The sequence below is a fragment of the Palaemon carinicauda genome, chromosome 39, assembly GCF_036898095.1.
Source record: "Palaemon carinicauda isolate YSFRI2023 chromosome 39, ASM3689809v2, whole genome shotgun sequence".
Lineage (NCBI taxonomy): Eukaryota > Metazoa > Arthropoda > Malacostraca > Decapoda > Palaemonidae > Palaemon > Palaemon carinicauda.
This window is the reverse complement of record NC_090763.1, coordinates 21,785,482-21,812,981: the sequence shown is the minus strand read 5'-3', so window position 1 is coordinate 21,812,981 and position 27,500 is coordinate 21,785,482. Positions and strand designations below refer to the sequence as shown.

The 27,500-nt window shown below is 35.4% G+C and overlaps 1 protein-coding gene across 1 annotated transcript in view; it reads right to left on the bottom strand.

The window, feature by feature from the left end:
- The window catches only part of 7B2 (Secretogranin_V domain-containing protein 7B2), a 55,887-nt gene that overhangs the window by 12,735 nt on the left and 15,652 nt on the right, over nucleotides 1-27,500 (bottom strand). The window contains exons 2-6 of the mRNA XM_068362675.1: nucleotides 23,709-23,786; nucleotides 23,315-23,412; nucleotides 15,009-15,011; nucleotides 8,615-8,772; nucleotides 6,984-7,097 (exon numbers count right to left, since the gene is read on the bottom strand). Coding sequence (XP_068218776.1) covers nucleotides 6,984-7,097; nucleotides 8,615-8,772; nucleotides 15,009-15,011; nucleotides 23,315-23,412; nucleotides 23,709-23,786 — 451 coding nt within the window. The remainder of the gene's footprint in view (nucleotides 1-6,983; nucleotides 7,098-8,614; nucleotides 8,773-15,008; nucleotides 15,012-23,314; nucleotides 23,413-23,708; nucleotides 23,787-27,500) is intronic.

Here is a 27,500-nt window from a genome sequence, read left to right as displayed (position 1 = left end):
TATTATTATTATTATTATTATTAGCAGCAGCAGCTAAGCTACAACCCTAGTTGCAAAAGCAGGATGCTATAAACCCAAGAGCTCCAACAGGGAAAATAGTCCAGTGAGGAAAGGTAATAAGGAAATAAATAATTTACAAGAGAAGTTATGAACAATTAAAATGAAATATTTTGATAAGCAATATAGTATTCCAGGGGAGTTTCCGTTCATCTTCGATTGTTGGTACATTTTCCTTTTCTATTTAGCTTCAAAATGCTTACACTTTTTGTATTCATTCATTCAATTTAAGCATTATCATTGCAGTGGAAGATAGAAGATAGCATACTGTTATTCTGGATTGTAATTGGTTTAGAGATGAAACTATAAGAGAGACTATTCGAACGCCATATGTGGATGAGATCTTCCTGAGAGGCAGATGGAGACGTGGTTTGGGCATGCTCTTCGCACTCCCCAAGAGAGATTAGTTCACCAAACGTTCAGCTGGGCTCCACAAGGCTCTAAAAATGTTGAAAGACCCAGACTTACTTGGCTGAGGACTATGAAGCGTGAAGTAGGAGATGACTAATGGAGAAGTGTTGATTTAAAAGCTCAAGATAGAGAACACTGGTGAAATCTAACCGAAGCCCTTTGCGTTAATAGGTGTAAGAGGAGATGATGATGATGATGATGAATTGGTTTATAGTCCCCTCTTCAAGGCAGTTCGTTTGTTCGTGCAGATTTCCGTAACTATTTTCTAAATTTTTTGCTCACTTTCCGAGTTCATGGGTTTGCAAACACCTAAGTAGACCTGTCCTTTTTGAGAGAGAGAGAGAGAGAGACTCCTTATGAATAATATTTTTAAGTGCATGTAAGGGAACATACGAAGAGAGAGAGAGAGAGAGAGAGAGAGAGAGAGAGAGAGAGAGTGAGAGAGAGAGAGAGAGAGAGACTTCTTATGAATATTATTCTTTCAAGTACACATAAGGAAACCTACGAAGAGAGAGAGAGAGAGAGAGAGAGAGAGAGAGAGAGAGAGAGAGAGAGAGAGAGACTCCTAATGAATTTGCTACATCTAGAATTCCATTGCAACTAGAACTTATCAACTCTTCAGCAATCTCAATTCTTCCCCACCCCCTCCACCACCCTTTTCACCCCCCCCCCCCTTTCCCGGCAACCCTATTTCTCCCCCCCCCCCCACCTCCATAGCCAGCATTAAACCCGTTTCCTGGTCATAACCCAGTTAGCTCTGCCGCAAAGAGGCGGGATTACCCTTAATTACTTTTCGACACCGAAGCTCAGCCTTGAATACAGACTGCTTCCACTGCTGAACCAGAAATTGTCCGTTTTCTTTCATTTCTTTGTTTCCATCTTTCACTTCTATTTTACTTGAACTCCGTCGAAATGCGATTGATTATTTCTTTCCTTATACTCATATTTACTTACTTCGAAAAAGGAATTTAGTAATGTCTATGTATTTATTTTGCGGCATACAGTATTATTATTATTATTATTATTATTATTATTATTATTATTATTATTATTATTATTATTATTTGCCGTAGTTGGAAAAGCAGGATACTGTAATCCCCATGTCCCCAACAGGGAAAATAGCTCAATGAGTGAAGGAAACAAAGAAAAATAAGATATTTCAAGAACAGTAACAATATTAAAATAAATATTTCCTATATAAGCTATGAAAACTTCAACAAAACTAGAGGAAGAGAGTATCTTAAATGGAGGGTTCTAAAAATTCCTCAAAAGTGAGGTTGCAGGCCCCACACTTTATGTCTTGAAACCTCAACAAATGCTGCTGCCCTTTACTAGATAGGTGGCCTTGTTGGATGGGGGTGGGGGGTGGGGGGTGATTTGCTATCGAATACGGTCTTAGAATTTTTCAACCTTTTATGTCTATCTATCTATCTATCTATCTATATATATGTTTATATATATATGTTTATATATATATATATATTATATATATATATATATATGTATATATATATATATATATATATATATATATATATATATATATATGTGTGTGTATATATATCTTTCCCGTCATCTTGCTTGAGGGTATACTCGGGCACACCATTCTTTTATATTTCTCTTCCTCTTGTTTTGTTAAAGTTTTTATAGTTTATATAAGCAATGTTTATTTGAATGTTGTTACTGTTCGTAAAATATTTTTTTCTTGTTTCTTTCACTCACTGGGCTATTTTCCCTGTTGGGGTCCCTGGCTTATAGAATGCTGCTTTTCCAACTAGGGTTGTAGCTTAGCAAGTACTGATAATAATAACAATGCTGAGCGGCAACCACTCGAAAAGCACGATCTCCCACAAAATGCTGAAACTGCCGTGTTGTAGTTAGAATAGGGGGAGGGGTGAGAAGGGTGGAGTCTGTGTGTGTGTGCATACCTATATATACTTTTAGCCGGCATTTATTGCTGGTCTCATACGCTTGTGTATAAATACACTATATATATATATATATATATATATATATATATATGTATGTATATATATACATATCATTTATATTATTATTTTATTATTATCAATTAATAAGCTACGCCCCTAGTTGGAAAAGCAGGATGCTATAAGCCCAGAGGCCCCAACAGGAAAAATAGCCCAGTGAGGAAAGAAAACAAGGAAAAATAAAATATTTTAAGAACAGTAACATTATAATAAATATTTCCTATATTAACTATAAAAACTTTAACAAAACGAGAGACAGTGAAATTAGATAGAATAGTGCGTCCGAGTGTACCCTCAAGTAAGAGAACTCTAACCCAAGACAGTGGAAGACCGCGGTACAGAGGCTATGGCACTACCCAAGACTAGGGAACAATTGTTTGATTTTGGAGCGTCCTTCTCTTAGAAGAGCTGCTTACCATAGCTAAAGAGTCTCTTCTACCCTTAACAATAGGAAAGTAGCCACTGAATAATTACAGTGCAGTAGTTAACCCCTTGAGTGAAGAAGAATTGTTTGGTAATCTCAGTGTTGTGAGGTGTATGAGGACAGAGGAGAATCTGTAAAGAATAGGCCAGACTATTCAGTGTATGTGTAGGCAAAGGGAAAGTGAACCGTAACCAGAGAGAAGAATCCAATGTAGTACTGTCTGGCCAGTCAAAGGACCCCATAATTCTCTAGAGGTAGTATCTCAACAGGTGGCTGGTGCCCTGGCTAACCTACTACCCACAAACAGTTATTTGTATTTGTATAAAACTTTATCAACTTTCATTATAAAACTTATGAATAAAGCACAGCATAAAGACACAAAAGCTAAATTGTCTCCAAGGGAAAGTTTAAATCCAACTTTTCGCTTTGAATATGAACCCAGGTTCTTTCTCCTAATGACGGGAGTGTCTTAGCTACTATATATAAAAGCTTTGAGGTGCTAATTTTCTCGGCTTTAGAAATGAAGACAAGGAAATTCACGTTGGAAAAGGTGGAAGCGTTATTTTAGATGATTTCAATTCATATTTCATGTAATTTCAGAATTAATAAAAATAAAAGTAGTAGTCTTTGGTTTTCACTGTATTTCTTTTGCTCTGCCTTATTTTTTATTCAAAATCCAAGTCAAACCCGTCAGATTATTATTATTATTATTATTATTATTATTATTATTATTCATAATGCGCATACATACGTTTGGGCCAATTCCGATAGATTAGTGTGATATGGAAAAACTACCAAATCGAAAGAAGAGGGGACACGAATATCGATAGAAACGTAACTTATATATTTAAAATGAATCATCAAGTTGACAAGTCAATATATAGAAAATAATATAAACTAATAAATCGAAATTAACGATTTTATAAACATCAACAAGAAAAATAGCAAGTTACTGAAAAATAAAGAAAAAAGGAAATAAAAGATAATCTGCAACTGAATAAACGATCGCACTAAGTTGATAAATCAAAATATAGATAATAATATAAAGTAATAAATCGATATTAACGATTTTATAAACATAAAAAAAGAAAGTTACAGATAAAAAAAGAGAAAATAAAATAAAAAATAATCCGCAATCGAACAAATGCTCTCCCTAAGTTGATAAGTAAATATATAGAAAACAGAACAAACTAATAAATCGATGTTAACGATCCTATAAACATAAAAAAAAGAAAGTTACGAATAAAAAGAATAAAAAAAGTAATCTGCAATTGATGAACTCTGCCATAAACGCTCTTCCCTAAATTGGGTTCAGTAATGGGAGCACACAGGATCCCCGGATGTTACGGATAGGTCCCTTAAGCTTCGACGCCCTTTGGTTATTTCCAGGTGAACGACGACTCGCTTCCTGGTCTATTTCAGCGCCATGACCTACAAAACTCACCCGGCATCGTTGGACGTAACCCAGTTTGTCTCGTAATGAAGTGATAGTAGCGGGATTATAGGCCTATGGTAATGATTTAGGCCTAAGTAGTGGTGATGATTATCGCGATTACTGTTGATAAATAATTCCCCATTTGAACACTTCACCCCAGATAGATCATCATCATCATCTCCTACTCCTGTTGACGCAAAGGGCCTCTGTTAGATTTCGACAGTCGTCTCTATCTTGAGCTTTTAATTCATTACCTCTCCATTTATCATCTTCTACTTTGCTCTTCATAGTCCTCAGTCATGTAGGCCTGGGTCTTCCAACTCTTCTAATGCCCTCTATCTTGAGCTTAATTGAATACTTCTCCATTCATCTTCTCCTACTTTGCAATTCATAGTCCTCAGCCATGTAGGCCTGTGTCTTCCAACTCGTCTAATTCTCTCTATCTTGAGCTTTTAACTGAATGCTTCTCTATACATCATCTCCTACTTTGCTCTTCATAGTCCTCAGCCATGTAGGCCTGGGTCTTCCAACTCGTCTAATTCTCTCTATCTTGAGCTTTTAACTGAATGCTTCTCTATACATCATCTCCTACTTTGCTCTTCATAGTCCTCAGCCATGTAGGCCTGTGTCTTCCAACTCGTCTAATTCTCTCTATCTTGAGCTTTTAACTGAATGCTTCTCTATACATCATCTCCTACTTTGCTCTTCATAGTCCTCAGCCATGTAGGCCTGTGTCTTCCAACTCGTCTAATTCTCTCTATCTTGAGCTTTTAACTGAATGCTTCTCTATACATCATCTCCTACTTTGCTCTTCATAGTCCTCAGCCATGTAGGCCTGGGTCTTCCCACTCTTCTAGTGCCTTGTCGAGCCCAGCTGTACGTTGGTGAACTAATCTCTCTTCGGGAGTGTGAAGAGCATGCCCAAAAAATCTCCATCTGCCCCTTGTCATGATCTCATCCACATATGGCACTCAAGTAATCTCTCTTATAGATAGCTATGTAATTTTTTTGTGACCTTTCCAATATACTTTAGTTTGAGTTCTCTCGCTTGAGGGTATATTAGGGCACGCTATTTTGTATTATTCCTCTTCCTCTTTTTTTTTTTTTTTTTTTTTTTTTTTTTTTTTTTTTTTTGTTAGTTGATGTATATGAAAGGCATGTTTTGAATTTGTTACTGTTCTTAAAATATTTTGTATTGTTTGTTCATTACTTTTCGTTTAGCCTATTTATTTCCTTATTTCCTTTCATCATTAGGCTATTTTTCCATGTTGGAGCACCTGGGCTTATAGCATCCAGCTTTTCCAAATAGGATTGTGGCTTAGCTTTTAATAATAATAATAATAATAATAATAATAAGAAGAAGAAGAAGAAGAAGAAGAAGAAGAAGAAGAAGAAGAAGAAGAAGAAGAAGAAGAAGAAGAAGAAGAAGAATAATGATGATAATAAAAATAATAATGAAAATGATGATGATGACAATAAAAATAATAATGAAAATAATAATAATAATGATAATAATAATAACAATAATAATAATAATAGTAGTAGTAGTAGTAGTAGTAGTAGTAGTAGTAGTAATAAATTTTCTCTCCACATAACTATCAATGAATGAGATATTTTTGCAACGAAGGACTCGTTGACAACTATGGTTGAAGATTAGGGTAAATCTACAAGAAATATGTTCCTCTCGGCAACAAATTATGAGATATGGCTTTCTGGTGCAATAAAGTATCCTTGATTATATAGCATATATGCTTGATATATACTGTGTATATATATATATATATATATATATATATATATATATATATGTATATATATACACATACATATATATATATATATATATATATATATATATTTATATATATATGTATATATATACAAACATATATATATATATATATATATATATATATATATACATATAGTTATATAATATATATATATATATATATATATGTATATACATATATATACATATATATATATATATATATATATATATATATATATATTGTCCTGTACATGTGTATTTGCAAAAAACTCTGAATATTTAATATCCAATGTGAATCATAAATGTTTCCATTTATTCGTGAATATATCTTCATCGGGCTCTATTTTGTACTAAATAATTTTTCTATATGTTTCATGTGAATATATATATATATATATATATATATATATATATATATATATATATATATACATTTATTTATTTATTCATACAATAAGAAATGCAACCGTTTCTAGTCCACTACAGGACAAAGATCTCAGTCATGTCCTTATTCATGCCTTGTTTTTGGACAGTTTTCATCACCATGGTGGCCATCTGCGGATTGGTGATGGTGGGAGGCTTTAGTCTGATCGTTCACATCAAAATAACCCAGTATGGCTGACGTTGACAAGTGCAGCTTTGCTGATCATGGCGATACACAAAGTCTTTCACCACGTGAAGGTATGCCTTTCTGGGTTTGTGCATTATTATTATTATTATTATTATCTATTACTGAGCTACAACCCTTGTTGGAATAGCAAGATGCTATAAGCTCAAGGGCTCCTATAGGGAAAAAGAGCCCAGTGTGGAAAGGAAATAAGGAAATAAGCAAATCCGTACCTGATCCCCAATGGGACAGGTAAATACGGCTTTCTGTAGGAGCGTTAAACTTACCTGTGTAACCGATGGGGCAAGGATTGGGTGGGTTGCAGTAGGCAGGGAGGACGTCTGTGTTAGTCTTCACTGTCTCGCTTCCTGGCTTTGGCCGCTGTTTTGAAGGCTTCCCGTCTGGAGGGGAAGAATAAAGGAAGAACCAGGATTAGGGAAGACTGTCCATAAGGAACGGGAAGAGTAATTAGAAGATAGAATTATTCGTTTGGAGATTTCAGTGTAATGGTAGTGATGGAAGAAAATGGGGTGAAGAATTAGTGTTGGGGGGGGGGGGGGGGGGTTTGTGTGTAGAGAGATAATTGGACGGGATCTAACATTTCGCTGATCTGTCGAAATCTAATTGGATTGTAATTGCTACTCTAATGCTCTTAAAGGAATCTTCTTTTTTTTCGTTTATGAGTATCTTACATTTCGAAAGATTGCTTTAAAATGTGATGGTATGTTAGACTTATTTTACATAAATATCTCCACAGGTTGAATGATATTGAATAATGAAAGCAATAGTAATAATATAAATGATATCTTTTGTACTCCTTGATTGAGATAAACATGAGAAAATAACTATATATATCTTGACAGAAAGTATTATTTCAGTTCTACATCTATCCCAGGTTCAGGAAGATGAGAGAGAGAGAGAGAGAGAGAGAGAGAGAGAGAGAGAGAGAGAGAGAGAGAGAGAGAGAAGAGAGAGAGAGAGAGAGATTTATTGATTCACTTGAAGTTCTTGAAGTTGTCATTATGAAACCTTAAATTTTTGACGAAAGTATTTCCGAAAACATTACGAAATGACCTTGAATCGGAGAAGAAAGTTAAAAAGAGAAGAGTTTGTGCAACAAGAAAAGAATAAAAGATGGAAAGGAAAATCCAACATTTCCTCATAGCGAATGGAATTGGAATGATAGGACAATAATTAGGAATCCTTTTCTCTATGACGGAAGCAGACACTAGATCCGACTTGGAATTGGCGTCCCTTCTAAAGTAGAATTACTTTTGCCGAAGACAGGTTTCCGAAAAGGTGGACGGAATTTTCTTTGCATGCGGATTAATGCCACGTGTATGTACGTCTGTGTACGTGTGTGTATATATATGTCTTCTACCGCATTCATACTTATGATGAATCAACATTCGAAAAATGGACATTCTTTCATTAAAGCATTTTTTAGCATTTAAAGTAACAAATTTCAAATTAAATCTCTCTCTCTCTCTCTCTCTCTCTCTCTCTCTCTCTCTCTCTCTCTCTCTCTCTCTCTCAAATTGCCCTTCAAAACCACCTTTCACATTTACCAACACTAACTGACTAGACCTTCAATTTCGACCCACTCATCATGCTAACATATAGTATGTTGTACATGGCCACACACAGACACACAGCCACTCACGCATACACACTCACATTCATTCACACACACAAACACATGCACACACGCACACACACACACACACATATATATATATATATATATGAGAGAGAGAGAGAGAGAGAGAGAGAGAGAGAGAGAGAGAGAGAGAGAGAGAGAGAGAGAGAGAGAGAGAGAGAGAGAGAGAGATAAGTGTGCGCGTTCTGTATGTAATCTCACACAACACCAATTTCATAATATACAAACGGGAAACAAATGCTACATGAGGAATCTTACCGTAATTGTTATTCATGGTGCTGAGAAGGGAAGAGTGAGAGAGGTATTCTTGATCCCTAATGGAGGGACTTAAGGCCAGGGCATCATAATCCAGGGCCATAGGAGGCGCGGGCATCTTCTCCATGGCCCTGGGAGCCATTCCTTCGAGGGGGTATGTTCTGACTGTGGGCAGGAGGGAGAGGAAAGCAAAATGTTATTATTATTATTATTATTATTATTATTATTCTGAAGAGAGATTAGTTCAACAAACGTTTAGCTGGGCTCCACAATGCACGAGAAGAGTTGGAAGACCCAGGCCTACATGGCTGAGGACTATGAAGCGTGAAGTAGGAGATGATAAATGGAGAATTATTGAATTAAAGCTCAAGATAGAAACGACTGGTAAAATCTAACCGAGGCCCTTTGCATCAATTGGTGTAGGAGGAGATGATGATGATTATCACTAGCTATGCTATGACCCCAGTTGGAAGATCAGGATGCTATAAGCTCAAGGGCTCCAACAAGGAACAATAGCTCAGTGAGGAAAGGAAATGAGGAATTAATAAAGTACATGAGTAATAATGAACAATTAAAGTAAAATATTTTCAGAATAGTAACAGATGAAGTGTTAGATTTTTTTTGGTAAGACTGATCTCAATATGATTAAAGTAAAAGTTATCGAAAACGACTGATAATAATCTAGAAAATATTATTGTATTTGCATAAATGTATATTGTATTCAGTAATAAGCAGTTTCCCCTAACAGTAGGTGGCTTCAGAAAATTTATAAAGGTCACTGCCACATGCATGTCAAATTATACCCGAACCCCTGTACACATAACTTCTAAAATATTAGCTACTTTTAAAAAATACTAAGAAGACTCATCAATATTGCCCCTCACCATGATCTCATCCACATATGGCACTCGAGGAACCTCCCTTATATTTTCATTTCTAACTCTGCCCTTCCATTTAACTCCCAATATTCTTCTGAGGGCTTTGTCCTCAAATCTACAAAATCTGTTGGATATTGTTTCATTGTGTGTGTGTGTACGTAGCATACTGATATTCACTTTATATGGGGAGAGAGAGAGAGAGAGAGAGAGAGAGAGAGAGAGAGAGAGAGAGAGAGAGAGAGAGAGAGAGATGGAAGAAGGAGATTTATTTCTTTAGATAGATGGTTAATGAGTTAGGTAGTCAAGCGGAGTTTCGGGTAAACGTGAACTTTGTCCTTCATTTTCAATTCTCAAAACAGAGACGTCGAGCAGGAAAAGTTACTTGATGTAAAAGCCCCATTATTGCATTCTTGCGATATAAATACTCTTCTCAAGTTTCCAAAAGTTTTCGATAAATGAATTCTCTCTCTCTCTCTCTCTCTCTCTCTCTCTCTCTCTCTCTCTCTCTCTCTCTCTCTCTCTCTCTCTATCGGAGGCGCTATCGTGAAAAGGAAAGATACGAAACTTGATATTTTTTTTGCATCGATAGTTACCAGACGTGACATTCAACCCGTACGGGTTTATTTTCTTTTATCTTATTTTCGTCGACTTTTCCAAAAAACGTTGATGATAGTTTGGTTACGTCTGTGGAAATGATTACATGGCTATTTTCCTGAATGAAGTAATAAAATATCTTCTGTAATAAATACTGTTCACGATTTTGTACAGTTTATTACGTGAGTAATTAGGATATTTAAATGCAAAAATCTTTCGATGGTAAGTTCACAGAAACTTGACTTTCTAAGTAATAGAATCTTTCATGAAACGAAGGTCACTATTGTTGTTGCTTTTTGTTGTAAAACACCGCTTTTGTTCAGTCAGAACCTTGTACTAAACAATTTAATATCAGACTGTTTTCTGTTTTCGTAGACGCTAGATTTCATCTTTCTCTTCACGGGCTGCTTTTCTGGTCCTATACAGCTGGGAAACCCTACTCTCTACAGGACCCCCATAATCATTTGAACACGTTCATTCGAAAGCATTGAACATTTCACACCGCATATTGCTCGTTTATTGTCAAATCTACACTATCAAAGCACCGGACATGTCAACAATGCCGAGTTGCCAGTCCTTTTGGCCTCTGCGTTAAAAAGAAAAATTTGTATTTGGTAATATCTCTAAATTGGATTTTTCATTGCTCCATCGAGTCCTTTAGAATATGAAACAAGTCTTATTTTTTCAAGAGCTTAACTACTGCACTGTAATTGTTCAGTGGCTACTTTCCTCTTGATAAGGGTAGAAAAGACTCTTTAGCTATGGTAAGCAGCTCTTTTATGAGAAGGACACTCCAAAATCAAACCATTATTCTCTAGTCTTGGGTAGTGCTATAGCCTCTGTACCATGGTCTTCTACTGTCTTGGGTTAGAGTTCTCTTGCTTGAGGGTACACTCGGGCAAACTATTCTATCTTATTTCTTTTCATCCGGTTTTTTATGTTTCTATAGTTTATGCATAATTTATTTTATTGTTACTATTTTATTTAATTATTAATTACTTCTCTTATAGACTTATTTCCTTTCCTCACTGGGGTATTTTCCCTATTGGAGCCCTTAGGCTTATAGCATTTTGCTTTTCCAACTAGGTTTGTAGCTTAGCAAATAATAATAATAATAATAATAATAATAATAATAATAATAATAATAATAATAATAATGATGATGATGATAATAATAATAATAATAATAATAATAATAATAATGCAGAGAACCTTGCATCGTTGCTTTTTTTCATGACACATCTAAATAAATAGTTATGTCTGTTGGGTTCCAATAGGGGAAAAATAGCTAATAGAGAAAAGGAAATAATCCAAGCAGGCGATGAATGTAAGTAGGTCGAGGACAGTAGCTCCTCAGCATCCGGGTCTCAGCACTGTTAATGTCTCTTTAACTCTGTATTATTATTATTTTGCTCATTTTTATATCCAAATAATATCAATATACACAATTTCATGTAATTTTCATTGAATGTTTTCATAAAAACACTACTTCCGTATATTTTGTTTAAAATATAGTGGGTGATTTTTTCTTAATTGTCATGGTTACTGCATCAGCCTTGACAGATATTTATATTTGACAGGTAGGGAGCACATAATTGGTCTTCCTATAATAGGATAATTACATTAATGAAATTTAATTCATTTAAGGAACGTATTTAATAAGGTAAATGAGTTAATAAACAAAGCATAAGAGTTTTTATTCTTTGGGAGCCCAGGTAGTTTAAAGATTTAAATCTTGATAATCCCGTATGCCAGATACCTTTAATTGTTATCCTTTTTATCATTAATATTTATCTAAAATAGGCAACATCCCAGTAGGTTAAAAGACTGTCAACTACGTTTGTGGTGGCCAATGTGGTAACGTCCTTGATTGGTGAACGCCATACTGGGGTTCGAGTCCCGCTCAAACACGATAGTTTCTTTGGTCGCTGCAATCTCACCATCCTTGTGAGCTAAGGAGGGGGTGGGGGTTGGGATAGCCTATTGGTCTATCTGCTGAGTCATCAGTAACTATTTCCTGACCCTCCTTGGTCCTAACTTGGATAGAGAGGGGGCATGGGCGCTGATCATATATATATGGTCAGTCTCTAGGGCATTGTCCTGCTTGATAGGGCAATGTCACTGTCCCTTGCCTCTGCCATTCATGAATGGCCTTTAATGCCCTATGGACCTCAAATTTAAAGGGAAACTATTTGGTACTTTTTTTCCCAGAAAGAAAATAAGAATATTTACGCCCATCTTGCTCTTTCTACCTCGAACTCTGTCTTAGAAAGTCTTCAAAATAATTCTAGAGAAAGGACTGTAGAAATATACCCTTTCAACAAAGCTCAGTGAATATATATATATATATATATATATATATATATATATATATATATATATATATATATTATATATATATATATATATGAGTGTGTGTATGTATATATATATATATATATATATGTGTGTGTGTGTGTGTGTGTGTGTGTGTGTGTGTTACAAGGATTATGTAAGGAAACTAATAGGCGTCAATGACCTTCGATCTCAGGATACTAGAAAACTCAAAAGTCGATTTTTTAATTCCTGAGACTAAACTCTCTCCCCAGTGGTCCTTGTTTGTGTGTGTTTTTTTTCATATTAATTCTCTTTTTAATAAAATAAGTTTGAAGATTCTTGAAGGAGTAAATGAGCAATAAATCCGTTTGTCTGTGTATTTTGTCTAAATTTTAGGCGTATTGAGTAACCCATCTAAAACAAACTCTATCAGCGATCTTAAAATTCTGAATCGTGAATTACTTTGTATATGTACTTTAAGTGTTCTGAGTAACTCATCTAAAACAAATTCTATCAGCAATACTAAAATTCCAAGTCTTGGAGTAAACAAGCAATAAATTTCTTTATGCCTTTTTGTCTGTATTTTAAGCGTACTCAGTAACGCATTTAAAATTCCAATAAAAAATTCTAATGCCACAACTTATTTAGCGCTCCCGGGAACCAGTTGAATCTTGGAAAACGGTTCGATAAATCGTCAAAAGATGAATCAAGTAAAAAAAAAAAGAAAGAAAGAAAAAAGTTTGAATAGCTTAATGAAGGTTTTCTCTGAAGCTGTTGCTCTCGGAAGTCGGAACTCCAACCATTATTTAGATGAAGCGTCAGTAGATTCGCTAGCTGGTAACATGTGGTTTTCCGAGAAACATTGAAGAGAGATTTTGACTATGCAAAGACTGTGAAGAGGAAACCGGATTGTCTGGAATTTCCCTGAGCATTTGCCCTCGTTGTTAGGAGAGAACACCATCTGGTGAGATTGTGAATGAAAAGATAGTATCGTAATATGATAGTACTACTATAGTGTTCTGCCCTAAGGCAAGCTCTTTCATGGATTAGTCGCGTCCCATAATTCTCTATTCATAGTCACCAACAGTGTAAGACTGGCAGTATGTGTATGTTATCAGTGACAGCACGACTCTTAAAAAGTGAGGGGTTGACTGAGTGCATGAAAGAAAAAGCAAGTGAGAGTATAAAAGAGGCGAGTTAAATGTTTGAAGAAATGGGGAAAAGGTTAGGTATTTTGAGCGAGCTAATAAGTGAGTTGAGTGGATGTGGAATACATGACATGGGATGGAGGACCAGAAGGAACTGAATGAAATGATAGATTGTAGGCAAGGCAATGTTTAAAGTTTGAGTGTATGAAAGACCATCATCTTGAAGTAGAGGTGCTGTACCAGAGCATAAATGGGTGTTACACCCCCATTTATATATGAATGTGGGTGTGAATGTCAGACGAAATTATGGGATGACAATGTGAGGAAAATTTAGGGGGAGGAATGTAGTAGTCATAGTTTTATTTTTTATGTAGAATTTGATTTTTTCATGTAATTGCTCTTCGCACTCCCCAAGAGAAATTAGTTCACCAAACGTTCAACTGGGCTCCACAAGGCATTAGAAGAGTTGGAAGACCAAGACCTACATGGCTGAGGAATATAAAGCGTGAAGTGTAGATGATGAGTGGAGAAGTAATGATTTAAAAGTCAAGATAAAGACTAGTGTCGAAATTTAACCGAGGCCCTTTGCGTCAATAGGTGTGGGAGATGATGATGATGATGATGATGAATTGCCTTCCATTGTCCTGTTCCCATAATTCTGTCTTCATATGAAGGAATGATGAACGGAAGGGGATGGTGGCATGGGTGCCTTCCCTTCCATTACCCAGTTGCTGTTTGGAAACACTGGTAGTTGAGTAAAGAAGTAGACAGTGATATAGGAAAACTTTTCAAAGAGTAAAATAGTTTTAGTAAGAAATAAAGAGTATAATCACTGGGATAGAGTAGCTTATAAGCCTTTGTCGATTATTATATACAAAGCCGACAGTAAGAATAGGAAGGTGCATTAAAATTAAAGTGGCAGTGAAATAGAGAAAAGTTTTGTTTTTGAGAGAAAACAATATTGAAATATTTTTGGGATATTGTTATATATTTTATTGGCTAGTCGAATAAAACTCTATGAGGAGAGAAAACAATATTGTGATATTTTGGGGTGATTTGTTTCGACTTTGAGCAATCAAATATATTAAATTTATTATTACATGTAGAAGCCGTATAGCATCCTGTTGTTGCAATTGTTCGTAGTATGAAATCAACCAACCTTCGCCCGTAGATTTTCTTGATAAGAGACTTCCATTCAAGATACGAAGTGTAGAACAAAACATTCGCTGATCATTCGTGATAGTACTTAGGTACTGGAGATTTTGCATGCTTGGCTTAACTGCCTGACTTAGATTATGCTTGGCATAACTGCTAACTGCCTGATTTAGAGGACACTTGGCTTAACTGCCTGGTTTAGAGGATGCGTGGGCTAACTGTCTGACTTAAATGATGCTTCACTTAACTACCTGGTTTAGAGGATGCTTGGCTTAACTGCTTGACTTAAATTATGCATAGCTTTACTGACTGGTTTAGAGTATGCTTGGCTTAACTGTCTAGCTTAAATGATGCTTGATGTAATTGCCTGGTTTAGAGGATATTTGACTTAACTGCCTGGCTCGCATGATGCTTGGCTGAACTCCCCAGTTTAGAGAAATCTTGGTTTGACTACATGGCTGAAATTATGCTTGGCTTAACTGCCTAGTTTAGAGGATATTTGGCTTAACCACCCAGGCTGTTGATACTCTGATCAACTACACAGAAAAAATATAGAATGCTTTCTCTAAAGAGATAGAAAGAACATCTGAAAGATGTGCATCCAGCATGTGGTTCCGGAAAATCTGACTGATGATATCTCTTGGAAGTTGGAGTCTTGAAAGAGCAAACTAGCCTATTTGATCATGAAAAATGTCAACCTCTAGCGCAATGTGAAAGCAGAGATGTATGACTAGAGGGTACACTCGGGCACATTATTCTGTCTAATTTCTGTTCCTCTTATTTTCTTAAACTTTTTATAGTTAAATGGTAAATATTTATTTTAATGTTGTTACTGTTCTTAGAATATTTTATTTTTCCTTGTTTCCTTTCCTCACTGGGCTATTTTCCCTGTTGGTGCCCGTGGGCTTATAGCATCCTGCTTTTCCAACTAGGGTTGTAGCTTAGCATTTAATTATAATAATAATGATAATAATAATAAATGAATATGAGTAAAACTAAGATAATGCTCAATGAAAATGCAGAAACAGCAAATAAGGGATATGAACGATCCTCTTCAGACTGTTAATGAATATATGCACTTAGGACAGACAGTAAGTGTTTCCTCAAGACATGAGACCGAAATTAAAAGAAGGATAACCATGGGATGGAGAGCTTTTGGTAAACAAATTGAGATTATGGAAATTAAAATGTTACTTTCTCTACAAAGAAAAGTATTTAGTCAGATGGTCCTACCACTATTAACTTATGCACCAGAAACTTTGAGCCTTACTAAAGCCTGCAGTGAACTATCAACGGGTAATGATGGTAATGAATATTATAAATATACAGTATATATATATATATATATATATATATATATATATATATATATATATATATATGTATGTGTGTATGTGTATTTATATATATATATATATATATATATATACACACATATATATATATATATATATATATATATATATATATATTTCAAGTAAGCCATATATATTAATACATTAAAGTCTGGATTCTCTTAACGACCTCGGGATCAGAGCCCCAGGCGAAATCACTCAAAGACTCATCTCTCTTCGTGGCTGAGTGGCATGGTCACTGGCATACAGGTATCCTGGACCAGGATTCAAATCCCGGCCGGTCTGATACTATAGTCTTTGAGTGATTTCGCCAGGGGCTCTGGTCCCGAGGTCGTTAAGAGAATCCAGACTCTAATGTATTAATATATATGGCTTATCTGAAATATGAAAAACACGTTTAAATGTGCAAAAATTTATCATATATATATATATATATATATATATATATATATATATATATACACACACATATATATATATATATATATATATATATATATATATATATATATATATATATGCGCGTGTGTATGTAAATAATTTTAGTGCATCAGAAACATCTAAATACAATTTCTGATAAACAGTTAAAACGCACAATCATAAATATTCTCAGGTATCTTTAGTGTTTAAGTTCACCCTTTCCTAATCCCTGGAAGAGCCAGATGACATTTCCATAAATGATCCATGAAGAAGAAAAATAGGAAGAAGAAGCAGAAGATTCATTGAATAATTCACACACGAAAATCCCGAGGGATAAACGTTCCTGGAACCCAGCCTAACCTTCTCCCTCCTCTTCCCCCCTCCCATTTCCTCCCCTCCCCCTTCCCCCTCCCCCCACCACTTCCCCAACCAAATCGGAGTTATAAATAGAATTTGGCGAGCGACTTCCTGGAACCAAGGACCAATGTTTAAAACCCAAAATAGAACTGGGAAAGATCGAGACACCTCGCCGGAATAAGGAAAGGTGAACCGTATCGCCGAGGTGTCTCGGCATCAAAATAGCCTGCGCTGCTCTCAATTGAAGTTCCTTAACCCGTGAATTAAACTGATAATTCGAAATTCTCCCCCTGGCGTAATGTTATCGACGTTTCTCACCACACGATGTTTACATAACGGATGCATTTAACCCAATTGCAATGATTCAGTTCCATTCAAATTGCTGGGATTCAAAATGATTCAGTAAGCAACTTATTTTATTCTTTCATTGACTTGCGGTAATGGAAATTATCTTCATGATTACGTCGACATTAACAGTGATACTCTTACCTCATTTAATTCGTTACATAATGAACCAAAATTAACTGTGACTGAATGAAATATACTCGAGTCAAAACATCGTGTGATTATTTTCATAAATAAAGATTACGCTCTTTATCTATCGCCGGAATATATTTAATCAAGGGAAAAATCTGATCCTGTATTTACTTTGTCCGTGTGGTTGACTATGACTGGGAATATATATATATATATATATATATATATATATATATAAATTTATATATATATATATATATATATATATATATATATATATATATATATATATATATATATATATATATATATATACAGTATATATATAAACATATACATATATATGATATATATATCTAGTATATGTATGATGAGAACGGAGTATGCAATGGAAGATGAAATATCATTGGAAGGGGAAAGGATTAATGAGGTAGAATCATTCAAGTATTTAGGAACTAAATTTATAATCTCCAATACAGGGTCTTTAGAATTAGATTAAAATAAGCAAATCAGACAATGGGGTTAGGTTAAGTAAAATTTGGAAATGAAAACGCCTGAAATTACATATGAAAATCTGAGTATATATCAGTTTAGTAAGATCGGTGTTACTTAATGGACATGAGTCATGGTATGACAATGAAACAATCTCCAATAGATTTAGTAGATTTGAGAACAAATCCCTCAGAAGGATATTGAGAGTTAAATGGCAGGACAAGATTAGAAATAAAACTATAAGAGAGATTACTCGAGTACCATATGTGGATGAGTTCATGATGAAGGGTTGATTGAGATGGTTTGGACATGCTCTTCGTAATCCCCAAGAGAGATTAGTTCACCAAACGTTCAGCTGGGCTCCACAAGGCACTAGAAGAGTTGGAACACCCAGGCATACATAGATGGGGACTACCAATATCGATTGGATACATTTTTATTATTGTTTTCTTGTGAACTGATCGATTAAACTAAACACCAGAGAGAGAGAGAGAGAGAGAGAGAGAGAGAGAGAGAGAGAGAGAGAGAGAGAGAGAGAGTTAAGTAAAAAAATCTATCAGAAATTCTACTCATAAATGCTCTTATCTATAGTAAGAAATTTTTGATTTTCTTTTGTATGCATATATTGGTTTAAAGAGAGAGAGAGAGAGAGAGAGAGAGAGAGAGAGAGGAGAGAGAGAGAGAGAGAGAGAGAGAGAGAGAGAGAGTTAACCTAAAAAAATAATCAGAATTTTTACTTATAAATACTCTTATCTATAGTAAGAAATGTTTGATTTTCTTTCTTATCCATTATTGATTTAAAGAGAGAGAGAGAGAGAGAGAGAGAGAGAGAGAGAGAGAGAGAGAGAGAGAGAGAGAGAAAAAAAAAATCAAACAGTATTTTTCCTTATAAATACTCTTAAGAAAGGTAAAAATTCTTCCATTTCTTTCATATACACATATTTCGTAATGACATCGTATATTGTTTTCGCAAGTAAAAGTTTGCCTTCCGTAATGATTTCATGTACTGACATTTTACGCAGTATTTTTCAGGTAAAAGAAAACTGCTTTTTTCCTATTTCCAAGCCCCTGAAATGCCAGAAGAAACTGGTATGGTCCAGTTCATACCACATAGTGTCACATGTCAGGTGAGGCAACACAAGGACGAACAAACTAACGTATTTGTCCAGTCAATTAAGTTTATATTACTTTCTCTCTCTCTCTCTCTCTCTCTCTCTCTCTCTCCTCTCTCTCTCTCTCTCTCTCTCTCTCTCAACTATATTATATTACCTCTCATAAAATATATTATATTACAACATTTCTCTCTCATGAACTATACTATATTCTCTCTCTCTCTCTCTCTCTCTCTCTCTCTCTCCTCTCTCTCTCTCTCTCTCTCTCTCAACTATATTATATTACCTCTCTCATAAAATATATTATATTACAAAATTTCTCTCATGAACTATAATATATTCTCTCTCTCTCTCTCTCTCTCTCTCTCTCCTCTCTCTCTCTCTCTCTCTCTCTCTCTCTCTCTCTCTCTCAACTATATTATATTACCTCTCACAAAATATATTATATTACAAAATTTCTCTCATGAACTATATTCTCTCTCTCTCTCTCTCTCTCTCTCTCTCTCTCTCTCTCCTCTCTCTCTCTCTCTGTTTTATTTGTCCAGAATATGTTTTTTGTTCATAGGAGGCCTTATAATTACACATTATAGTAGAGTTCTCGTGTCAAAGGAAACAAACCGATATTTTCTTTACATTTCCGTATTACGTATAAAAATTCCGTTATTACCGACGATTGATAGATTGATTTGGAGTTTTCTGGCTTCCTCGCATCCAAGGTCATTGACGCAGAATATTACCGACGAGTAGTTTTAAATCTTTCGACTATCTATCGTTGAATTATTACGCAATCCCATAATCACTTCACAATGTATATAAAGCTCTTTAAAACATAGAAAGACAGTGTATACTATTATTTGAATTAAAATGATATAGAAAAACTAATTTTTTGAAAAATCGTACAATAGTCACTTCATAGTGATTAGGAAAAACGATCCGTTGTTTAGAGGAAAATAAAGCAACGTTTTGACAAATTTATTCTGTAATTAGTATTAAAATAAATAAATATGGAATTGTAGGTTATAATAAAGAAGTGAGCTTACTTGTTCATCCACGGACAAAGTACGGAGGCATTGTATAATGTACAAATAGTCGGCTGGCGTACGGAGAGAGTATTGTACCAACCGTGTGTCACAGATCGTACATATTAACGACATTTTTTTTTGTATATATTATGCTTTGTATCTTCGCTCTCCCCTCGCACTGGTAGGGACCTGAATAAACATGTCTGTTTTTCTCACCGTTAACTGTTAACAGCACCGTTTGTCGGTTGAACATGAAATTTCCTTTTATGTTTTTATGTCCTTTTTGCCTGGACTTTTTGTACATACAAACGGATGTTCTGTAATGAAGTTACTCAGTTTCTTTCATCCTGCCTGCTTAGTCACATCCTCTCTCGGCCCGTCACAGTATGCAACGTGAAATCTCATCCGCACGGATTTTTCAATCGGCTGAAGCATGAAATCACTTATAAATTCTGATTGATTTTTTTAGGTTAATCACCCTCTCTCTCTCTCTCTCTCTCTCTCTCTCTCTCTCTCTCTCTCTCTCTCTCTCTCTCTCTCTTGAAGCAAACATTTCTTACTATAGATAAGAGCATTTATAAGTAAAGCTTTGATTGATTTTTTTGGGGTTAACCCTCTCTCTCTCTCTCTCTCTCTCTCTCTCTCTCTCTCTCTCTCTCTCTCTCTCTCTCTCTCTCTCTCTCTCTAAATCAATATATGCATAAGAAAGAAAAGCAAATCTGCTTACTATAGATAAGAGCATTTATAAGTAAAAATTCTGATAGATTTTTTTTAGATTTAACTCACTCTCTCTCTCTCTCTCTCTCTCTCTCTCTCTCTCTCTCTCTGGTGTTTAGTTTAATCGATCAGTTCACAAGAAAACAATAATAAAAATGTATCAAAATGATATTGGTAGTCCCCAGCTATGTAGGCCTGGGTGTTCCAACTCTTCTAGTGCCTTGTAGAGCCCAGCTGAACGTTTGGTGAACTAATCTCTCTTGGGGATTGCGAAGAGCATGCCCAAACCATCTCCATCTACCCCTCATCATGAACTCATCCATATATGGCACTCAATTAACCTCTCTTATAGTTTTATTTCCAATCCTGTTCTGCCATTGGACACTCTATGCTTAGTATGAATTAATGGCGCCATATGCCACAGCGTTGCCAACCGCGATAACATTTCCAAATAGGGACAAATAGCTTTGAAATTAACATTTGAGTTGGCAACATTAATTTTTCGTCAAGGTCTTTACCAGCATAATTTCATAAAGTTCAATAAAAAATGATCGCTGTGTCACAAGCCGCCGCCCCCCCCCCCCCCCTTAGAAATAAATTGATGCCTGCAATCTCATTCACTCCAGTAGACCTTGATCTAAAAAATTATGTCAGGATGTCCATCGACGTCCTTCAGCGAAGGTTAAAATTCATTAGCATAATCACCAAATGGGGTCACAGTATTACTGACATAGAAAGAGGAACAATTTAGCATAGTATGGCATTGAGATTTGAGGTCGGACTCTAAAGCAATATATCTCCAATAAGAATTCCAAATGACTATCAAGAGTCTATCGATGTTTCTGGGAAGAGGCCGATAGGAAGGCCATTTTATAGTCTAATTTGAGTAGAAGGATAATGAAATTGGATGGGTGGATGGAAAACAAAGTTGATTGACAAAGACTTTACTTGGTTGGTTGCCTCGATTAACTATTTGTTATTTAACCTTTTTAAATAACAAAAATTTTACGATCAAAATCAAAGTGAAAATACAGGCATTCTTAAAACCCTTTCTTCATTACCCAAAAGACTTATTTTATCCATCCAAATCATTACTCCATAACCTTACACTACTGAATTCCCCAAACGTCTTACCTATCCCTTTAAGCTTTGATCTATTCCTCCAGAGTCATACTCTGATCCCCTAAGCCATAATCCAACCTTACTTTTGTCTTCCAAATATCACTAGCCATCAAATTCATTATTCAAGCAGATCCTTACTCTACCTTTCCGGTCCAACAAACCCTACAAAACCTTACTCTATTACGCCAAAACCTTATTTCATGCCTTCAAAACATTGCTTCAAAGCCTTAATCTATTCACCTAAACTCATTTTATACCCCCAAAACATTACTGTACTCCTTCAAAATTCTACTCTATTCAACCAAACCTATTTTATATCTAAAACATTACTCTACTCCTCCTAAAGCCTTAATCTATTCATCCAAAACCTTAGTTTATATCTCAAAAAATTGCTCTACTCCTCCAAAGCCTTACTCTATTCATCCAAATTTATTTTATATTTAAAACATTACTTAACTCCTCCAAAGCCCTATTCTATTCATCCAAACCTATTTTATATAGAAAACATTACTTAACTCCTCCAAAGCCTTACTCTATTCATCCAAACATATTTTATTTTTAGAATATTACTCTACTCCTCTAAAGCCTTAATCTCTTCATCCAAACCTATTTTATATCTCCAAAACATTACTCTACTCTTCCAAAGCTTTCCTCTGTGCTATCAAACCTATTTTATATCTAAAACATTACTTTACTTCTCCAAAGCCTTAATATCTTCTACTCTATTCAACCAAACCTATTTTATACCTCCAAAACATTACTTCTCCAAAGCCTTAATATCTTCTACTCTATTCAACCAAACCTATTTTATACCTCCAAAACATTACTCCTCCAAAGCCTTAATATCTTCTACTCTATTCAACCAAACCTATTTTATACCTCCAAAACATTACTCCTCCAAAGCCTTAATATCTTCTACTCTATTCAACCAAACCTATTTTATACCTCCAAAACATTACTTCTCCAAAGCCTTAATATCTTCTATTCTATTCAACCAAACCTATTTTATACCTCCAAAACATTACTCCTTCAAAGCCTTAATATCTTCTACTCTATTCAACCAAACCTATTTTATACCTCCAAAACATTACTCCTCCAAAGCCTTAATATCTTCTACTCTATTCAACCAAACCTATTTTATACCTCCAAAACATTACTCCTTCAAAGCCTTACTCTATTCATCCAACCCCATTTTATATCTCAAAAAAATTACTCTACTCCTCCAAAGCCTTACTCTATTCATCTAAAACCTTATTTTATACCTCCAAAACATTACTCCTTCAAGGCCTTACTCTATTCATCCAAAACGTTATTTTATACACCCAATCATTTCTCTTCGCCTCCAAAGCTTTACTCTCTATTCATCCAAACCTTATTTTATATTTCAAAACCATTACTCTACTTCTTCAAGGCCTTAATCTATTCAATCCAAACTCATTTTATATCTCCAAAAAACATTGCTCTACTCCTCCAAAGCCTTTAATCTATTCCAACGAAGCCTCTCTTCTCCCAGAAACCTCACTCCTCTCCCCCCTTACCTTTGAGGAAGAATGTCGAGGTAATCACCCCTTCCAGGATCAGCTAAGTCGCTTCCCATTCTGTCCAGCATTTCCCTGATAAAGGCATCGGTGAGTTCCTGGTATCAAAGAAAAAGGAAATGGAAAATGAAAGTTACTTTCACCATATGTTGATTATGTGTTAGAAGGATTAAGTAACCAATTCTTGAATTATCGGAGACAAAAAAACGATCCTTCCTTAAGGCCGTATGTTTTTACAAATGAAATAAGTAATTTTGTGTGTATTTACATACATACGTATATATATATATATATATATATATATATACATATACGTATATATATATATATATATATATATATATATATATATATATATATATATATATATAAAATTACAAACTCGCATACGTACTGGACTAGAATGTGAGTATGAAGCGTGAACAATGGTGAGTCCCGCCCCCAGGAGAACCCAGGCGCCCGCTGTCAACATCTGGAAAAGAAAATAACAGAAATTATTGCAGCAAAGTTGCGTAAATAAGTAGACACTATGGATTATCGCATTGGAAAGTCTGTTCATTTTTGTGCATCGAGCTAGAGGTCACGAACTTCACTGACAAGGTTAAGAACAGTTTAACAAAGAATAACTGTCAGTGACACAATAAGACGTAATTTCTAAAGCCATTGTGAGAATCTTTTCGCTGCCGTTGTCTGTTGAATCTCATTAAACGTTTTCAATTGTAGTATTACAATAAGCACATTCACAATTGTCAAAAAGTGGTGTAACGTACGTTAATTCAATGGCAGTATACAGAATGTTACATATCAGGTGATCCTAACAGGGTGAGCAGATGGGACGATTGTTACTTCCGCAACGAAGCTGGAAGGAGGTTATGTTTTACCACCTGTTTGCGATTGTTTGTGTGTGTTTGTTTGTGAACACCTTCCATTTAAATCGTAGAGTAATAAAACTTGCATGGATTAACTATTACGTAAAAGCTGGAACTGATTAAATTTTGGAAGGTCAAAGGTCAAGATCACAGTCAAGCAGAATGTCCAATTCACGTAATTAGCCATAAGTTTGGACATCGTTGTCACAGAGACTTCAAACTTGCTTCATATTTGAGTGTATGAAAATCCACGCCAATTAATACATGTTGAGGTCAAAGGCCAAGGTTGAGAAATAACTGCCGCGGTGGAGGTCTGCGCTCAACTGAGTGTCCCTCTAATTTTTAATTAAATATCCTTCGACACATTCGTATACACATGATCTTGAAAAATCTAGCCATGTGGTAACTATGCACAAACTACAGTAGTTATTTGATGAATACAGATTACATAACCATGTGCTTTGTTAGGATTAACTATTGATTGATCGATTGATTGATTGTCAAACATACACTGACGTCAGAGGGTGTATTTATTGGGCTTCATTTTGGGATAAGCTTGCTATTCATGTCAGGGGTTTGGCTAGTTTTTATCACCACGCTGTCCACTGCGGATTAGCGATGGTAGGAGACTTTTCTCTGATTGCTCACAGCAAACCAACCTAATATGGGTAGCCCTGATTAGTACAGCTTTGCTGATCATGGCGATACACAAACCATTTCACCACGTTACGGTATCCTCACTTAAAAAGGGGATATCTGTTATTAATTGATTGATTGATTTTAAGTATTTTGGCATCCTGACATCGAATGGAAATTTGGTTTTTTACGCATGTTTGTAGTAAGGCAACGAAAATTTATAAATAAGACAATAGATATCCTTTGTTTGAGAAGAGATGTCTTGAGACAAGAGAAGTGAAAGAATCTCATCCTTGGAATTCTAGACGACTGGACGTGGAGGAAAGGATATTATTACAAAGGTCTCGTTGCTATTTTAGCCGATGATCGGTCATTGGGGAAAAGGGCCCCGTGGATAAATATACCTGAGGATACTTTTACACCTCACACGTGTCGAACTGTCGAACTACTCTCTAGGTGCTGGGGTGGGGGTGGGGGAGTGAATGGTGTCAACGCATTGTTGTGGTATAGAATAGAAGTTACATAAGATACTGGATAACAGGAAGGATTTACGGAAGCTTCCTTCTCACCTCGATTTTGATATCGTTATTTGAAGGGTTTATGTAAGACTAAGGGGGAGGATTTTCCCCCAGGTCTAAGTCAGGGTTTATTTATTTATTTTTTTTTTTTTTTTACGCGGTAAAAAAAATAGTCTAAACATGATTAATCATACTTTTGAACGAATGAATTAAAACGCTATATTCCTGGAAAGTTATGTATTAATCATTAAAAGCAAAAAGAATGGATATATTATCTCATCAATATCATTACCTCCTACGTCTATTAACGCAAAGGGCCTCGGTTAGATCTCGCCAATCGTATCTATCTTTCCTCTTAAAAGAAGTAATTAGAATACATGAAAATGGCTTGGTACAATGAAGACAAACAAAAAGTGCTTTCATACGAGAGAGAGAGAGAGAGAGAGAGAGAGAGAGAGAGAGAGAGAGAGAGAGAGAGAGACTTCCTGCAATAGGATTTCGCCTTGATCTGCTTCTATTCTTAGAATCAATTGGGATGCATGAGAGGCTTCGTGCTGTTTAGATCTTTGATTAGCCATTATGATCCAATTATTCCTCCGTTGGACTTCATGACGCAAGCAAAATGACGTCTGAAGACCAGGGGAGGGAGAAATGGGATAAACGGAGAGACGGAAGTTAGTCCCAACGTAAAATCCGAATGATTGTGAATTATGAAAATAATGATACAAGATGGGAAATAGGAAAATGAGATAGAACAAACAATTTATCTGGCGGATTATTATCGGTCTCTTTCAGCATAATTCGGCTCACACATTATTATTATTATTATTATTATTATTATTATTATTATTATTATTGCTGTTAATATTATTATTATTATTATTATTACTATTATATTATTATTATTATTATCAGTATTATTATTATTATTGCTAAGCTATAACCCTAGTTGCAAAAGCAAAATGCTATAAGCCCAAGGGCTCCAACAGGGAAAAATAGCCCAATGAGGAAAGGAAACCAGGAAATAAATAAACTACAAGATAAGTTATAAGCAATCAAAATAAGATATTTTAATGATAGTAACAACATTAAACTAGATCTTCCATATACTGTATAGACTATAAAAACTTGGAAAAAAAAAACAAGAGGAAGAGAAATGAAAAAGAATGGGGTGCCCGAGTGTACCCTCAGGCAAGATGTTATTTGTTTGTTTCTTGATTTGTCATTATTGATTAATGATAATCTTATTTCCTAGTTATTTTAGTACATGTGTCATCGTGGCCTGTGGATAAAGAAGGACACAATACGCCATTTACATGACTTAATATCCTTCACAGACAAAGGAGAAGACTCAATATCCTTCACAGACTCATAAAAATCGGACATTGGGCAAAGCATCAAAGATGAGGATTTCAGTGAGTGTGTGAAGGATATTGAGTCTTCTTCTTCTTTGTCTGTGAAGGATATTGAGTGAGTCATGTAAATGGCATATTGTGTCCTTCTTTATCCACAGGCCACTGAGGGGCGCAAGCCAGCCTCAACTTGGTGCCGGTCCCAAGCCCGGTTTAAATGGGGAGGGTTGGCGGCAGGAAAGGCATCTAGCCATGAAAAAGTAGCCAAAACCAATGTTGCCAGTGGAAATTGTGAGATTATAATTAATGCTAGGGCATATATATGATGAAGTGTGGGATAGAGGTAGTTGGAGAACGCTAGCCAGAAACATCGACCCCACATAATGTGGGAAAAGATGCACACAAAGAAGAAGACTCAATATCCTTCACAGACTCATAGAAATCCTCATCTTTGATGATATGACCAATGTCCGATTTAAAGGTTTAAAGGCCGCTCATGAATAGCAGATGCATGGGACAGTGACATTTCCCTATTAAGCAGGACAATGCCCTACAGACTGACCATATATACATATGATCAGCGGCCAAGCCCCCTCTCCAATAACCTTAACAATTGAGGCCGTTGAATGAAGCACACGCTAATTTTGACCCGGCTTTCATTACCGTTATTATATTATCAATGTTTATGACAATGTCAACCTTAGATATTTCTCTCTAACTGTAATGGATTTAAAGCTGCAATCAACACAAAAGCCGGTGAATGTACAAATGCAATTGTTACCCCTTGTGCGACCCTTTAGGAGCATTTAAA